Source organism: Kickxella alabastrina (assembly GCF_025024165.1).
Source record: "Kickxella alabastrina strain RSA 675 chromosome Unknown BX661scaffold_16, whole genome shotgun sequence".
Lineage (NCBI taxonomy): Eukaryota > Fungi > Kickxellomycota > Kickxellomycetes > Kickxellales > Kickxellaceae > Kickxella > Kickxella alabastrina.
Genome location: NW_026251487.1, coordinates 319,494 through 335,518, shown reverse-complemented (window position 1 = coordinate 335,518; position 16,025 = coordinate 319,494). Strand labels below are relative to the sequence as shown.

Genomic DNA, 16,025 nt, shown 5'->3' with positions numbered 1-16,025 from the left:
GGGTTGGAGTTTTACCAAACACAGTATACGGACCCCAGCGCAGCCTCCGGTGCTGGAGTGCAACAGGGCGGAGTCGACGATTTTTACGCCTCCTCATACGGCACCGCTATGCCCATAGTCGAGAGATCCTGGTTGGCGGCCTTTGGCACCGGAGGCTTCCCCAATGAGCCCGCACTAATGGAAGAACTGGGGATAAATTTTCAGCACATAAAGTCCAAAACGCTTTCCGTTCTTAACCCGTTTAAGCCCTTGGATACAGAGATCTACGATGACTCTGATATGGCCGGACCATTGTTGTTTATCTTGGTTTTGGGTACTTTCCTGCTGCTTAGTGGTAAATCCCAGTTTGGTTATATTTATGGCGTCGGGTTGATGGGTACTCTGGGAATTTGGACTATACTTAATTTGATGTCGCAGGGCGGCATTGCTGTTATGCGTACGGCTAGTATCTTGGGTTACTGCCTGTTGCCTATTGTGTTTTTGGGCAGTGTTGGGTTGGCGGTGGATTTGAAGAGCACGCAGTTGGGCGCTCTTGCTGCTGTGTTGCCTATTGCGTGGTGCACATATTCATCCGCCACTATGTTTGTCACTGTTCTGTCCATGTCCGAGCAGCGGTTATTAGTAGCATATCCTGTCGGTCTGTTCTACACGAGCTTTGCGCTGCTGACTGTATTTTAGATCTTTATTGAAGAATTGGTACTTAATAACAAAATAACAGAACAGAACAGAACAAGTCACTATCGCTCGCTCACTTCGCTCGCCGATGGCGGAAAATAGGCATAGACTAAATTCTGGACATATTTGTCCCAATCGTCTTTTGCCACTGATCGCGTGAACCGAACTGGAATTCCTGATCCCTTGTTGAAGCAGTTGAAGGTGATGCGCATGTTTAGGCTTGCCGCAATACCTCTGTTCCAAAAGCACCACCTGCTTTTGGGTACTGCTTTTTTAGGTGGGCAAGCCGCATCATCCAAAAGAAGTGCAGCGTTAATAGACGTTTATTTGCGTGCGTGATCAGGCAATGAGGAGCAGACAGAAGGAGAGAGGAAGGAAGAAAGGGTTCCCTGCCTGGCTATTAAATTTAGTAGGAGGTAAATATAATATTTGAACTCTAATAGAGGGTGTTTACGAATAGTTAATAGCTGCTTTCAATGGTTCAGCGGCGAATATGACTGCGTGTGTTGCTGTTGCGATTGGTGTTGCTGGCGCGCAAACCGAAAAGAGTCTGTCGGGTGCGCCGATGATGCCAGCTCGGCGAGCGAGGGCAGCTGACGATCGGACGTAAACAACCTAGGAGCATCATTCACCAGCGGCACCGGCGACGACACGCGTCGGCTGCCTCCGCTGCTGCTGCCTCCAGCAATACCGACTCCAGTAGCTGCAGAGCCGGCAGTAGCGGCAGAATGTCTGCTGGTACTTTGTTGGGACAGTGCCAATGGCGGCAGCGGCAATTGTATTGAGGACTGCTGCTGCGGCTGCTGAGAGCGTGCGAAGTAAGTATCAGGACGCGCGGCAAGCTGCGGTGACATGGGTATGTTAATGGACGCGCCCAATGTCCGCTGCCCATTGCCGCCCTCAAAGTGATTCGATCCGCCCTGCTGTTGTAGTTGCTGTTGCTGCTGCTGTTGGTAGTGGTGTTGGTGCAGATGGTGGTAGATGGGCTGGGTCGCAGACTGTTGCAGTGGCAGCGGCGGCGGTGGCGGTAGTGATGGCCTATGAGAGCCACTGTCAATGCTTCCAAAGCTATGGTACGCCGGTGGCATCCCAGAAAACTCGGAAGCCATGGTATGCCTGCGCTGGTACGTATTAGCGTGGTTGTATCCGCTACCGCCAGTTGGCTCGGGCGTGGGATTATGGCCCTTATCTTGGTCAAAGCTGTGATTGTGGTGCTCGTGAGATTGCAGCGCCGGCTCGCAGTGAATAACCCCAGCGTCGGCGCTATTTAGCAGCTGTGTGCCGTTGGCCGAGTACGACACTGGCGGCGCTGACAAGGGCGTGAGTGGCGTCGATTTTTGCAACGTGTTAGTCGAGTCCACCTGAAGACTCACCACGGGCAAGGGTCCAGGCGACAGCGTAGAGTCAGGCTGTAATGATTCCGGCGCCTGATCTTTACTTTGATCCAAAATTTGGATTTGCGCTTGTTGTACTTTACTGCGCGATCGCTTGGGTTTTGTCGGCTTTGGTGGACCCATTGTGCCGGTCACGGCTGTCGGCGCGGGCGACTCTGACGTGGCATTGGGTGCAGCAACAGATGCGCCACCATCACTAGCAGTATCTGTGGCTGTGGTCATGGTCGCCCGCTGCTTGGACGCCGAACTACGCTTGCGCGGTGCCGACGTGGACGCTGTGTCATAGCGCTGGCGCTTGCGGATAACGTCCGTCTTTAGCGCAATAGGACGATGTTTTTGATGCAGGCGATGGAATAATCCACAGGCATTGCAAAGGGGGTTGTTATCCTCGTCGCGGCGCCACAGCGGCGTGTTCATGGTCGCGCAGTTTGAGCACACGGTCCTGGGCGCGTCATCATCGGCGCCGTCCTTGCGCCCGGCGCCCGTGCGCAGCGACTTTGGGCGGTGCGTTTTATGCAAACGGTAGAATAACCCACAGGCATTGCACAGGATAGTGTCATCGGCCGAGCGGCGCCACAGCGGCGTCGAGGTTACGCCGCAGTTGTCGCATATCGGCCCATCGTGACGGCGCCCATTATTGCTGTTTTGGCTGTGATTTTTCCCATGATCAACCTGCATGTGTGCAGCAGTTGGAAATCCCACAGCGCCCATTGGACCAGGATACCCGACGCCGCCCCACATGGCTGGCGCTGCGCCATATTCGCCCATTGCCCCGGGCATACCGAGCGGCGCGCCCGCAGGCAGCGTTGAGAAGCCAAACTGTGACCAGTCGCCGCTGTTGACCGAAAAAATGTCGTCCAGCGTGATCTCGATCTGCGGCGCGTCGAGATCGAATCCACTAGACAGAAAGCTCGACGGCCCGAACGACATAAAATCCGATGCCTGCACCTCCTCGCCCGACTCGTTGGCTGTGCTAGTGCAGGCGTGCGTGTGCGCCTGGGCGTTGGCATGCGTGTGAGTGTGGATGGGCTGTTGCGTATGCATTACCGGTGCCAGCGACGCGAGAGCCGCCGCCGCCACCTCTGCCACGGCAGCCGGATTAGTTGAGTCTGGAGAGGCAAACCCAAGTGGTGATCCAATTCCGCCCATCGAATCCACAGCCTCAGCAGCGCGCGTGCTAGCCCCTTCGGCAGCCGCTTTGGCGACAAGCGCAGTGTTGGGCTTTGCCGATACGCCCTTTTTCTCGCTTCCTGATGCACTGCTGCCGGCAGGGTCCCTGTCGTTTCTGGAATGCGCTGTCACTGGTGCACTTACGCCCTGCGTCGACCCGCCATCCCTTCTGCGCGCGTCGTGCTGCTGCAACTGGCTGCACTGCGCCTGGCCGGAATCAGCACTGGCATCCGCCCTGTCTGCGGTCGACTTTCCTAGCCGCACCTTAATCTGCATGGGCTTGGCCTTGCGCATGGCCTCTGGCCGTCGAATGGTCTTTTCCAGCTGCTGCGTCGTGGCCGGAGACAGCTTGCGGTAGTCCTTGCCCTTGCCGCGCGCCTCCAGTGTCTGGTGCAGGTGCCACAGGCGCCATGACAGGTTCTCTAGCCGCGACCCGTTTTCCAGCGAATCTTTGACCTTTGTGCACACACGCCATAGCGTCGATAGGTCGCCAACGTCCTCTATTTCATTGAACGGCGAGAACAACTTGGTGCCCTTTATCTTCAGCAATATGGGAGCCATTGTCTCTGTCCCCCTTATCTCTATTTGTGCTTGTGTTTGTTCGTATGAACCAAGGGAGTTTGAGAAGAGGATGTATGCGCTTTGTGCTTGAATATCGATACCCGCCTGCTGTTTCGTCCCAAAAAGAGAAGGAGAAAGAAAAGGAGAAGGGAATTATAATACAGGCGCAATTAAACTTTAATTGAAAAGGGAAGAATAAAGCAAACTTGAAATTTAAAATGCAAAATAAATAAATAAAAAAGTGTTCAGCACAAAATAAAGAGAGAAAAAATATCACAGATGGCGTGCGAACAGTTGAAATAAAAAAGCAATGAGAACAGCGTACCAAGAGGTTTTAATACAGTTCTCCGGCGGCAGAATATTGAGACGGCTAGCTGGTGACTGTCGGGAAAATAATATCCCGAGAAAATTTGGAAACTGCAAAGTGTAAAAAGAAAAACTTTAAATACAAAAAAGAAGAAAGTTTAATACTTTTTTATAGTTTTTGCATGCTGAAAAATTAGCAAAGGAAAAAAGGAAGTATGGCCACAAGGTAAAAGAAAATTCAATTTTACTTGCTAGTGGTCAATTTTTACCCCCACCTCCTCTTGTTCTCAAACAATGGATAAACAAACAAAATCCCCTCTCGATATTCTCGCGCTCAAGAATAATGCCTATTTGTACTCTTCCTCTTTATTTCCCCTCCTGCAACCAGCAACCGTTACTTTGGTCAATGTGGCTATCATGTGTATTTATTTTTACGCTTTGCACTCTGGGCAGTAAGTGTTTCTTTTTTATGTCGGAATCCCACTCTTTGCTTTGCTAGTTCCATTACAAAAAGTGTATTTTCCGGCTTTACCCGCCACACAAACATGACTCTACGAAAAAGCAACTTTTTTGGAAGGATTCCAAATATGCACAGAAAATCCTGGTCTGAAAAGGGCAATTTGTCGAGCTGGACTTTCATTTGCACCACAAAGAAACAACTGTTCTCACATGCGTTTTTTATTTGCACGACAGCTGACCCAGTTAAACAGAAGAGCTCGTTTGAGCTGAGTTGAGCTGAGCTGAAATGTATTTGTGAATCTCCCTTCTATCCATATCCCCGACCGACGATATCCCCGCCAATTGGCATGTATGTACATTTTATTCGGCTCTGCCATATGCCTTTGGCATTGACAATTTATAGCCACATGACATTCCCCCCCCATCGAATTGCTGCCTTTTTATGTGGTGTTTGACGAATGAAAAACAATAGCATTATAATGTCTGCTACTTTTAAAAGAAGAAGGCAACAAGGTTGCAGTCAGACCAATCCGTCGTACAGATTCAGGGCTTGCATGATCAGCGGATCCTGATGCGACCCTTCCTCAAAACCAGCCATATCGATCTTGCCATCATTGTTCTTGTCCATCAGATGGAAGATCTTATCGACACGCTTCTCCGGCGTATCCTCGTCCTCGGGCAACTGCACCATGCTCCCAACCATACGGTATATTGCATCGACAATTTTCAGCATCTCATCCTTCGTGATGCACCCGTCGCCGTCAATGTCGTACAGCTCAAACGCCCACTTGAGCTTTTCTTCGGGAGAGCCCCGCGATGTGATCGACAGGGCCTGCAAGAATTCTGTAAAATCTATCGTACCGTTGTGGTTGCGGTCAAACACATCGAATATGTAATCTGCGAATCGCGACGGGTCGCCAAACGGGAAGAACTGTTTGTATATGCCCTTAAAATCTGTCCTGTTTAGCTCTCCAGTCGGACAGTCCTTCATAAAGCCCTTATGCCACTGCTGTATTTCCTTTCGCTCAACTACAATGCATTTCATTTGAAGAGAAACCTGGTTTTAGTGTTAGTGTTTGAGTGTAAAATTGCTTCTTGTGCACAACATAGCAATTTTTTATTTCGACACAGTTGCTTTCTGAATTCAAACAAGAGGGCACACACAAACACACGCACTCATTCGCTCTCTCTCTCTCTACCTACTCTCTATCTCTCTATCTCTTCTTCCCTCTCTCGGATACTTACATTTCGTCGAGCTCTGCAATTCTGTGAGTATCTCGGCTGACAACTTGCTATTTGTCTTTCCCATGCTGATAAATTCGCCCTTTTTCTCTTTGTTTTGCTTGAATGCTGACGATTCGACTATAATCTAGGCGAGGTGGCTGGTTGTTGAATGTAAAAGTATAGAGGTGGTGCGCATGTACAATGAAAAGTGGAAAAATGACGAGAAGGAGAGAGAAGAAAATATAGTGGAGGCTGAATTTGCGGGAAGAAATAAATAATGGTTGGCAGAAAGAAGTCGGTATTTAGAAAAAAGAACACGAAAATCGAAGGTTTGAAGCTCGCGAAGGTTGAAATTGACTTGGCGGAAAGAAACGCATCAAAATGCCTCATCGTTCATCGTCATCAAAATCCTCACTGGTTTTTTTCTGAGCTTGCCAAAATAGAAAAAAAGGCTGTAACAGTAAATAACAATAAACCTTTTTCTTACTCAAAGTGACATGCATGACGTTTTTTCTTAATGGACACTCGATTCTGACCTTCATGTTTTTGCAGCAAAAAAAGAAAAGAAAATTACCCACGCTATTTTGCACACTAAACAAGCTAAACAACAGAAATATTGCGCTCCTTACATATATTTTATTGTTTGTCAAGGCGGCACTGCTCCTGGAATTAAATTAAAAATAAGCAAACGCTGAGCAAGGAGCTGGCTATTCAATACACACTTAAGCATGGGTGGTGGTATCAAGGGGGTCCCAAAAAAGAAGAACGATTGCTTCTGTTTCGACCTTTAAAATTCTAGAATTCTAAAAGTTTGTCCGCCTGACTGCCCATTTTAAGCAAACGATTAGTGTTTTTCCCTACTCTAGAATACGCGGGGGCATACGCAATTATTTCTTTTAAGAAAAAGGACATATTCCACGCATGCAGATCTGTGCAACGCTGTGCAACGTATAGCAGGACGGACACACCTTGGCTGTATTATTTTTGTATTGTCTTTGGGCAAATGACGAATCAATCCGTGGACATTGTTCTGGCTTGTTTGTAAATGGCCCATATGGAGACTAGCCAATTCGCAGCTTTACATTGCATTTGGCAGTTGATCACGTAAAAAAGTATTAATGTATATATATATACATATTGTTTTAATGCATTTGCGTGAGCACATTTGTAATGCCAACTTGTAAGGTATTGTTGTCCCTCCCACGCTAATTATGTGATTAAGATCGCTATTGTACTGATTTCTCGAACCATGTATGCGAGTCTCGTGTGTTTCAGTACTGAAATCGAACTTATTTTTATATTTTTGTACACCATCCTACCTACCTTGTTAGCTTCTATCCTCACCATAAATATTTTAAATAATAAACGGCATTAATGCAAAATCAATATAATTGACTGTATATATTGAAAATACCCCTAGGTCTAATTTTAAGCAAGCAATAATATTAAAAGTTACTAATGCGCCTTTTTTGCGTGCTCACACATTCTCCGCTAAATAATTGCATTCATATACACTATACGAAAATAATGAGTCTACAAATATCCTGCAAATCGATATCCTTCCCCCAAATTGAATAGCAACCTAAAAAGTGTTTAAAACTAGTGGCAATGGACCACTATGGTTGACGACGTTAATCGGTTAATTGCTTTTTTGAAGAGAAGAGGCAGGGGGAAATGGATTCTTGCGCACACGCTTGGGCTTGGGCTTTGGCTTGAGCGTCGCTGTAGACTCGGGTTCAGCCGACTCTGACGATGCCTTTTTGCATGAAAAACAGGGAGGTCGCTCGCCTGTAAGCAGGGAATTAATGATGATGCGAAAGTTCAACGCCGCAGCCATATCGGGATTCCACTTCCGTCTGTCTGATGGCACTTTTTCGCCATCCTTGATCTTGGTTCCGTCGGCCCTGAAGGTATGCAGGCAGTTTTTCATTGTGCACTGGAGCAAGCCATGTCATACAATTTGGCGAGGTTTTTCTACCTCTAGAATTGTATTAACGCCTGTTGCGGCTACCTGCTCCTGCTCCTGCTGCTGTTGCTGTTGTTTATGCTGCTGCTGCGTGGCCAACTCATCGCGTATCCTCTGTCTGATTTTGCGCTCAATTCTGCCCCGCAACCAGCCGCTCAGCCTGAGAATGCCCTTGGGATTATCGGCGGCTGGATATTGATATACTGCTCCCGATTCCGCTCAGCCAGTTCATCCGCAGCTGCTGCTTAATTTTGCGGGAAACTTTGCCCTTAGGCCAGCCCTTTTCCTCTCCTATCCACCGGATGATATTGGCAGACTGTGGGCAATAGCTATCCACTGGTTGCGACTCTGCTGTACACTATCAGTAATAGATGCGGCATCAGCAGCAGTTTTAGTTACAACAGAAACGGCGGTGGCTGCTGCTGCGACAGACACAGCGGCTGAAGTGGTGCAGCTGCGAGAAAATAGATAACGCTGCTGCTGCAACGGAATTGGATGCTGCTGCTGCTGCAATTGCGACATGGTACTTGTGCTTGGGATTCTTCAGAAGAAGACCATGGGTTTTGTGAAATTTCTCCATCCTGCTCTCACATACCGGGCAAAACATTGAAGTACAATACTGCCAATCAAGTAAACAGTGAATCGCTGGCCTATAAGCATTTACCGCAGCCCCTTGCCACGAATTGGCTCATGATGCGGGTCATGTCTGAGTCCAATTACCAAGAATAAGGACTGCATCTGATCCAAATTTTGCGAGTTTGATGTCGGCGCGCTTTCTGTTAACAAAGAAAAGATAGCGGAGCTTGCGGTGCAGGGGGTCATTTGAGCTGCTGCCGTCATACTTTCGACTCTTGTCGAGGGTCTGCGTGTTGTGGTAATGTTCTCCTAAAACAAATTATCACTTTATGGCGTCAAGGAGGTACTCAACATATAACTTGCAATTAAGTGTACTGGAGCCAGAGTGGTTAAGCCGCGCTCGGTATCCCCAACAGACGTATACCAATCATTTGTTTCCGTCTTGGCGAGCTTCGCGGGATCAAGCTTGAAGATATTTTTTGCATTTTCGCGAATCCGTCGGAACACGCGTTCACGACGCTTATTAGCCTCGGAATTTTTGGTGTGGCGGAAAGTCTTCCTCTCACCCTTTTTGTAATTGCTTTTATATCCGAGACAATATAACATATCCCTACGACTGGTATTACAAAGAATTGATTTACCAACAATATCATGAATAATATTTTTGACAAATTATCAATGTATTCTCAAGAAGCCTTCTTACTGCGGGGTACACTATTGTTGTTGCTGTTACTGTGAGTGTCGCCAGAGCCTTTCCTAGACCGTGAAATCCTCTCGGCCTTGATCCCTTCCTCTGTGTGTTTGTGGGTGAGTCAAGTACTACAATTATTGCTACGCCATCCGTACGAATGATCCCACCAAAATTGTGCGGTCTTTTGACCTCTTGAGTATCAGGCGAGAATGGCCAACAAGATATATCACAAAATAGGGACTAAATTTCCTCTAGCGACTTGACTAAAAGCTCACTCATAGGCGGAATCTTGGGGATCCCAATATCCAAGCAAATACTAGCCTTGTGCAGCGTTCTGAGTCGGCTTGTGACAGACAGAGTACACCGTGCAAGGATGGTCTTGTCAATTGTAGTAAACCCCGGCACAATAGACGTCCTCATCAGGAAAAGGGAAATTTCTTCATTGTCTTGCTGAGATTTAAACCCCGGAAAATCTCAACAAAAGCCCCAATGTGGTTCACTGTATTGGCCACAGAGTCATACTGGAGCCCCCTATCGCCAAAACTGTGATCCTCAGGGTAGGTGCCAAAACTCTTCTCAATTAGGTGCTCCATTCTGTCGCGAAGCACAGGATCTGAAATTTGTTTGGTATTGATCTGCTTCCCGGCTCTGCTGGAATTATGATATCCTTGCTAATGCACTGTTGTATTTGTTTTTTCAGTATGGCCATCCTTACTCTTAATAACTCGTACCGCTGTTTAGTCCTTTTCTTTACATTAAGTGCTATGTCAACCATATTTTTTAACTGCCTGTTAAAGCGCTGAGATATATGAGATTTATACGCCGCCAGAATTGTCGGTCCCTCATAATTAGCAATATAGGCCGCACCAATGAGATGTGGGCACTCAAACTTGATTTCCTTGAAAACGTGTGCCTGTGCTTGCTGACGAGTTTGGTGTTTGCGTTTTTCAGGTTGTTGCTGCATGGTTTGTTTTTATCTCCGAGGCAAAGGACGATGAAACATTCCCTAAAGAAGCCTTGATTTAAATAGTCGACAATATTAAATTCCTCGTTATTCAGTTCTTGTAAAAATATATACTGTGTGAGCTCGTATGTGGCTGTTGTAACATGGTGAATAATGACATGTTTGCGCAGGAGTGTCAAAGAATAGGGACAGTACATTTTGTAGAGGCTGAGGAGTGCATCTATGCTAATGGGCATAAAAAATATATAAATATAAAAATAAAAAGTTGAATGATAGGACTATTTTCCAAAGAGGATATAAATATATTTTTCTAAAATAAAATTAACTAAAGAAGTCTCATCGACTTTATCGTGTTCGCAAGGGATTATTATATCCAACGCATCCAAAACAATAACAAGCACCGGCACTGGCATTGGCATTGGCGCTAGCACCGGTACTGGTTTAAGTGCCTAAAAGGCCCAAAGGCCAGCGCCCTGATTCCCTGCTATTTCCAGCCCGCAATGGTGCTTAAGAATAGGCGTGGGTACAGGGCGCGCTGAATACCAGCCATTTTATAGAGATTTATATTATTTTCTAATTAATAAAACCCCAAAGCCCTCAATCTAAAATATTTGAACCCCGAAATTTTGTATGGAATCGCTCTACAGAATCGCTCTATGGAAAATTCATTTTTTTAATTCAGGGATTGATGAGAAACCTCATGTTTTAGGCGCTAAAATCAAATTATTTATCCATTTCCTCCAAAAAAGTTTTTATTTTGGGCAGGCAAAAAATAAAGTGAAGTACTTCACCCCACATTTTCATCGTGTATTGCACGCACTGCCCCTCCCCCGCACACACCACATAATTAATATACACACGCCCAGAGTAATATTGCAACGAATTTTTTATACAATTTAATCAATGCATTTCCCCATTTTTCACTTTGACCATGCTTACCCCCAGATTGCAAAAAGAATGCTCATCAATATTATTTTCTACTTTAAAAAAAACAGTGACAATATATTCTGTACTTTGAAAAAGTCTTACACGCAAATATGCGCACACGAAATTGCTGAATGTTTAAACATTCTTGCGGAGAACAAACCTAGAGACAATAAATATATTTTTCCATGTCCCACGCTAATCAGCTTATATTTTCGTGTGCGTGTATCTGAACAAAAAATACGTAAAGCAAATATATATCCGCCTGCCCGGCAACGCCGCTTGATTCGAAAAATGGTCGATGTAATAAGAATGCAATATACCAGGTTTCTCTTGATTATCTAGCGCTTTGGCAATATAGTAAATACATATATTATTCCGGATATCTGGCGCTTATATCTTGCCTTTCATCTCGCAAAAATTTTATATTATTCAAACTTTAAATTAATATTGCCAATATTTTCGGATTATATTTGTCACCACTAATTAAATTTCATTTGACAACATAATTGGTCTGCGCACATACCATGACTACGGGTCCCTTTTTGATGGGAGACAACCTCCAGCTCCTCTGCTCAGCCGCAGCTGCCGATGCAGCTGGTGGAGCATAGTACGTCAATCAACATATTTTAACTTTGCATTTTTGCTTTCACCTTGCTGCAATGTCAATTCATATCAAATAGAAACAAACTGGTTACTGAGTTCACAACCCATTGCTTTTGCTGTAATGTAGCTATCCAGAAAAATCCCACATTCTGACTATTCGGCAGCAGCCAGAGAGATCACGCGTTGGCAGTGTCAGCGAAAAGAGTAATTATGAAATACGCACAATTAAAATACTCAGTGCAGCAAGGCTATAAAATAAACAAACCGTGCAACTTTTGAACTAATATGAATTTCTTACACTGTTCGTACTACTATAGTGGACCGGCGGCCAATTGATCCGCCCCCAATTATCCAGCTCATTGTGCAGGATCCGCTAAACCCAAACAGCAACTCATACACAACAAATCCTACATTTTTCATGCAAGTAGTGTTAATGGACGAGGCTGCCAAAGCACCACTGCGCTATCTCAAAGGCCACCGCGCAGCAGCCATGGCAGGATCCATGGTCTCTCCTCTGCACACACTGCGCGACGCCAGCTTGATGCAAGGCGCCTACTTTGTCTTCAGCGATCTCAGCGTGCGCATGGAGGGCTCTTTCCGCCTCCGCTTTGACCTCTTTGAGATGGAAGGTGAAATGGTGCACCGACGGCATCAATTATCTCTGACATATTTTCAGTCTACTCGCCCAAGCGGTTCCCCGGAATGATGGAGTCAACTCGCTTGTCAAAGCTGTTTGCCGAGCAGGGCTTGAGGATTCGAATTCGCACCGAGGCTGGCACAAAGAAAAGGGGAAAGAACTGGCCTGCGAGCTCGAATTTGCAAGCAAATGCACCAATGTCGATGTGGACGTAGATACCGATACGTTACCACCAGCAAAGCGGGCCAAACTGTCACCCCTGACATCGGTAACTTGCGGGATGCTCGGCGGAGCGTCAGGACCCGGTAATCCCAACTTGTTGATATTCCAGCACAACCAGTTTCCAGCAGACTACCACAGAAACAAGGAGAACATGCCCATGAGTGAGAACCAGCAGTGCCTTCCGCAAAAGGGAGTATTTGAAGCAAACAACGTGTGCCACACTCGCAGGCAAAGCAATAGAGCACCCCACCAGAGCAACTTATCGCGCATAAAGTTTGCCGCCCGTTGGTCAGCCGAGACGATCACTTGCTGGACCTTAGCGACATTGCTGCTGTGGCTTTGCTGGACAGTCTGAGTGGAGGTAGCAACAGAGGCCAAAAACTAGGGCACCACCAGTAGTGACCGATGCCGTAATATCTAAAGCTCTTGCTGCAGAGAGCTGTGCAAGCCAGGCGTTCTCTCCCGGATTCGCACCAACACTATCCTCATCCTCACCAACGACAATGGGTGGCATTTTTTCAAGCATCGCCGAAACGTCTCAGCAGCCAATATCGAGCATTGGGTTTGACTCTGGCATGGCCCCGGCACCGTTTTCCATGGGTGCTCCGTTCTCCAGCTACCGCCTCACCAGCCTGCGCACTCCGGATTCAATATACGGAAATAGCGTGTTCCTGGGAGCCGCACCCAGACTCCACCCGACACTGCGCTCGGGCGGAGGCGTCAATAATAGTATTATCAGTGGAAATGACTCTGGCATATTCAGCTATAATTCTAGGTCGGACAACAGTGCCGCCGAGCCAGCAGCCTCACAGATATTACAGTTGCCACAGCGGCTGTACAACTCACAGACACGCAATTCCAACATTGGAACCGAAAGCTATGGCCACAGTCACAGCAGGACAGGCATGGGAATTGCATATGCTCAACAAGAACATGACTACCATGCTGCTGATAGCCGCGGAGGCGAGGGCTGGAGCGGCGAGACTCTGGCTTCCATTAATATGAATTTGCCCCATGCTGGCCATCCGCCGCCCAGTCGCACTGACCTTGCGGGAGCAATTGTATAGATATATTTTTCAATTGCAGCACCGCTGTATATTCATATATAATATATTATTTCCAGAAATATGGTTAGCCGCCGCTCACTGGCGGTATTACTGCCACTTCATCGCCGTCGCGCAGCAGAATGTCCTGCGTATTCTCAGCCTCGCAATACTCTTGATTCAATGACAACAGCGCAGTTTTCAAGACAGCTTCCATATTTGGGTGCCGCTGCCTAATTATATTTACGGCCGATTGAAGCGTCGCGGGCGCCTGCTGCTCAAGCTCAATTGTCTCGCTACTCAAGCCGTGGGCTGCGTCGCGCGCCGAGGCAAAATAAAGCAACTTTATCGAGATCATGCGAGCGTCCTCTGTTTGCAGTGATAAAATTTAGATATAGCAGGTAAAATAAATCGAAAGAAGCGAGAAAAAAGAAAGCAAGGCAAGGCAAAGAAATGTGGCACCCTGAGTGATCCACTTTGCGCAGATGACGAAACAAGAAGAGGACAGAGAGCTGCGGCTCAGAGAATGCAACAAAAAACGCGATATTAGTTTAACCCACCGACTCGCCTGTTTATGGACTAAATACGAAAGGAGTTTTGTGCTTCAAAACAAAAACCATTTTTTGCTTTTCATTTATTTTTATTTGCTAATTTTTCACATTCTTTAATCATTTACTTCAGGCGCAAAAATCACCCGCAGCATTGACAACAGAATTTCACAAACACACAATTCGAATTATGGCCGCGCCATCGGTACAGGAGCAAACAAAAAGACGGATAGAAAGTGCAATGTCCTCATTCGGACCAAAGAGGGCACGGCGAACCACAGCACGCACACCATTGGCTCCGTCAGGCTCGACAAACAGGGCCACAGCAGCTTATACAGGTAGTCTCGTCAAATTCCGGCCGTGGAGCCACGAAGACCTGCTGGCACGTATATCCACATACAAAATCCACACATGGCTGGTCCAGTCACAACGGCTGAGCCCTGTCAGATGCGCGCGCAGCGGGTGGGTAAACATAGACTGCAGCACGTTAAAGTGCACGGCGTGCTCGGCCATTTTGATTGCAGAGGTTCCAGAGGACTTGACAGACAGTGAGGAGACGCAGTGGCTTGAGCGGCTCGGCCAACAGCTGCAAAGCTCACATAACGCCAGTTGTCCATGGAAGGGCCACGAGTGCGCCGCCAGTGTTTATAATATGCCACTTGCAACCTCACGAGAAACTGTAGACGAGGTGTGCCAGCAGGCGGCAGACATGCTGGTATTTAGCGCGCAGCTACCGAGCACCAAGCACCCGCTCAGCGCGTTTCAGACAAACTTGATCCGCGATCTCAAGTCAACGGCCTTGGGCTATTTGAAAATACCAGCCCCAACGCAGAATCAGTTCCGGAAGGCAATCAGGTCATCTCATCATTGATTTTGGCGCTTTTTGGATGGCGAGTAGATTTGGCGATGCCGCGACCCGCGATAAAATGCGAACTGTGTTTTCGCTCGGCTGGCCTGTGGCTGTTTGACAGCAACTCCAGCAGCAAAAGCGGCGACCAAGGTATTTCCGGGGCGAGCAATACTGGCGAATCAGATCTTCGAGTGTTTGACGTGGTCAGCGAGCACCGGTCGTTCTGCTACTGGGCCCACGGGCCCAGCCTGGATTTTGAGGAAGCTGATGACGCCAGCGAATCATGCACATCATCGCCAACTCATCAAACAGCAGTCGAATCGATGGCGGCACCTCAACATACAGCCACTGATGCAATTCCTGGGTGGCAGAAAATAGTAGCGTCACTTTTGCGCGCAAAGGCGATGGGCTTTGTCGGTGGGGGTGGCAGCGGAAAAGACAAGGGCAAGAGAAAATACGGCGGAGCCAGTGGCAGCGGCAGCTCGGATGAAGATACCAGCAGTGACTCAAACGACTCTAGCAACAGCGTCGATGGCGGGGATTCTCGCGAAGCAGTTTTAAGTGACCACTCAGACATTCTAAAGCAGCTCAAGGCATTCAACATTTCGGCAATATCGTCGGCGGCAAAGGCATTTGGAATACCGTTTAGCACGGGTCTGCTTGCCAGGGCGGCCAAAAGACTGGCAGCAGCGCATCAACTGGAAGACACACATGCGACTATAGCAACCGACCCGGTATTGGGGACAGCTGGCAGTGTGGACGACGGCTCGTCGTCAATATTGCTTGCGGAGCACATTGGAGATCACCCTGGCTGGAATGCCGATGGCTTTGTGGGCCTGGCACACATGGGCATGGATGCCGCTGAGTTAGAGGAGGATGCGGGCGCTCATGCAGATGAATACGACTTTGGATCCGCGGCGTATAGCACTGATATCGACGACATTCCTGCCCCCATCGACACAAGCGGGCTCGAGGCTCTGTTGGGCGACAGTTCGCTTGCTGCAGCTCTTGAGGACCCCTCGCGAGCGAATGCGATTCTAGAGTACATCAAGGGTCTTATCCGGGCCAACAACGAAGCAACGACGTGAGCTCTGGCGACAGACCGCTTTATCACGTGCCAAAGCCCAATGTGCCTCGTGTGTATTGGATTTGAATGATAATTAACTTTTCCTTTGTTTTTTTCAGGCAGAGTAACACCAGTCTCAGTTA

The 16,025-nt window shown here is 47.5% G+C and overlaps 7 protein-coding genes across 7 annotated transcripts; 3 read left to right on the top strand and 4 right to left on the bottom strand.

Annotated features, from left to right (window-relative positions):
- Window positions 1-108: 108 nt before the first annotated feature.
- Window positions 109-678, top strand: BX661DRAFT_194184 (uncharacterized protein; the record flags this gene model as incomplete). Its single annotated transcript, XM_051537859.1, has 1 exon — window positions 109-678. The coding sequence occupies one exon, from the start codon at window positions 109-111 to the stop codon at window positions 676-678; it is 570 nt and encodes a 189-aa protein (XP_051390602.1).
- A 1,676-nt stretch (window positions 679-2,354) lies between these two features.
- BX661DRAFT_144400 (uncharacterized protein) lies at window positions 2,355-2,747 on the bottom strand (the record flags this gene model as incomplete). Its single annotated transcript, XM_051533045.1, has 1 exon — window positions 2,355-2,747. A coding segment is annotated over one exon (393 nt), but the record flags the coding sequence as incomplete, so codon positions are not given.
- Window positions 2,748-4,915: 2,168 nt separating this feature from the next.
- BX661DRAFT_39383 (calcium-binding protein NCS-1) lies at window positions 4,916-5,970 on the bottom strand. The gene is made up of 2 exons (XM_051539130.1): window positions 5,811-5,970; window positions 4,916-5,594 (listed from the first exon to the last, which is right to left on the bottom strand). Exons 1-2 carry the CDS (start codon window positions 5,872-5,874, stop codon window positions 5,086-5,088), a joined length of 573 nt encoding a protein of 190 aa, XP_051390600.1. The 5' UTR covers window positions 5,875-5,970; the 3' UTR covers window positions 4,916-5,085.
- Window positions 5,971-7,428: 1,458 nt separating this feature from the next.
- Window positions 7,429-8,459, bottom strand: BX661DRAFT_172019 (uncharacterized protein; the record flags this gene model as incomplete). Its single annotated transcript, XM_051533751.1, has 3 exons — window positions 7,429-7,725; window positions 7,768-7,943; window positions 8,420-8,459. 3 exons carry the CDS (start codon window positions 8,457-8,459, stop codon window positions 7,429-7,431), a joined length of 513 nt encoding a protein of 170 aa, XP_051390599.1.
- A 2,978-nt stretch (window positions 8,460-11,437) lies between these two features.
- BX661DRAFT_172018 (uncharacterized protein) lies at window positions 11,438-13,442 on the top strand (the record flags this gene model as incomplete). Its single annotated transcript, XM_051533750.1, has 6 exons — window positions 11,438-11,520; window positions 11,644-11,720; window positions 11,945-12,145; window positions 12,369-12,536; window positions 12,650-12,736; window positions 12,799-13,442. The coding sequence occupies 6 exons, from the start codon at window positions 11,438-11,440 to the stop codon at window positions 13,440-13,442; spliced, it is 1,260 nt and encodes a 419-aa protein (XP_051390598.1).
- BX661DRAFT_184757 (molybdopterin synthase, small subunit CNX7) lies at window positions 13,394-13,935 on the bottom strand. Its single transcript, XM_051536583.1, has one exon. It carries the CDS (start codon window positions 13,774-13,776, stop codon window positions 13,507-13,509), a length of 270 nt encoding a protein of 89 aa, XP_051390597.1. The 5' UTR covers window positions 13,777-13,935; the 3' UTR covers window positions 13,394-13,506.
- Window positions 13,936-14,037: 102 nt separating this feature from the next.
- On the top strand, window positions 14,038-16,022 carry BX661DRAFT_184756 (C3HC zinc finger-like-domain-containing protein). Its single transcript, XM_051536582.1, is given in 4 exon segments — window positions 14,038-14,266; window positions 14,285-14,432; window positions 14,460-14,755; window positions 14,788-16,022. The coding sequence occupies 4 exon segments, from the start codon at window positions 14,157-14,159 to the stop codon at window positions 15,902-15,904; spliced, it is 1,671 nt and encodes a 556-aa protein (XP_051390596.1). The 5' UTR covers window positions 14,038-14,156; the 3' UTR covers window positions 15,905-16,022.
- Window positions 16,023-16,025: the final 3 nt, after the last annotated feature.

What these genes read in the sequence shown, in the direction of transcription:
- BX661DRAFT_39383 (XM_051539130.1), bottom strand. Translation starts at nt 5,874, where the DNA reads ATGGGAAAGACAAATAGCAAGTTGTCAGCCGAGATACTCACAGAATTG. An exon ending in ATTGCAGAGCTCGACGAAAT is followed by an intron (nt 5,595 to 5,810) that starts GTAAGTATCCGA and finishes AATGCATTGTAG; the next exon opens with TTGAGCGAAAGGAAATACAG.
- BX661DRAFT_184757 (XM_051536583.1), bottom strand. Translation starts at nt 13,776, where the DNA reads ATGATCTCGATAAAGTTGCTTTATTTTGCCTCGGCGCGCGACGCAGCC.
- BX661DRAFT_184756 (XM_051536582.1), top strand. Translation starts at nt 14,157, where the DNA reads ATGGCCGCGCCATCGGTACAGGAGCAAACAAAAAGACGGATAGAAAGT. An exon ending in GATGCGCGCGCAGCGGGTGG is followed by an intron (nt 14,433 to 14,459) that starts GTAAACATAGAC and finishes AGCACGTTAAAG; the next exon opens with TGCACGGCGTGCTCGGCCAT. An exon ending in AACTTGATCCGCGATCTCAA is followed by an intron (nt 14,756 to 14,787) that starts GTCAACGGCCTT and finishes TGAAAATACCAG; the next exon opens with CCCCAACGCAGAATCAGTTC.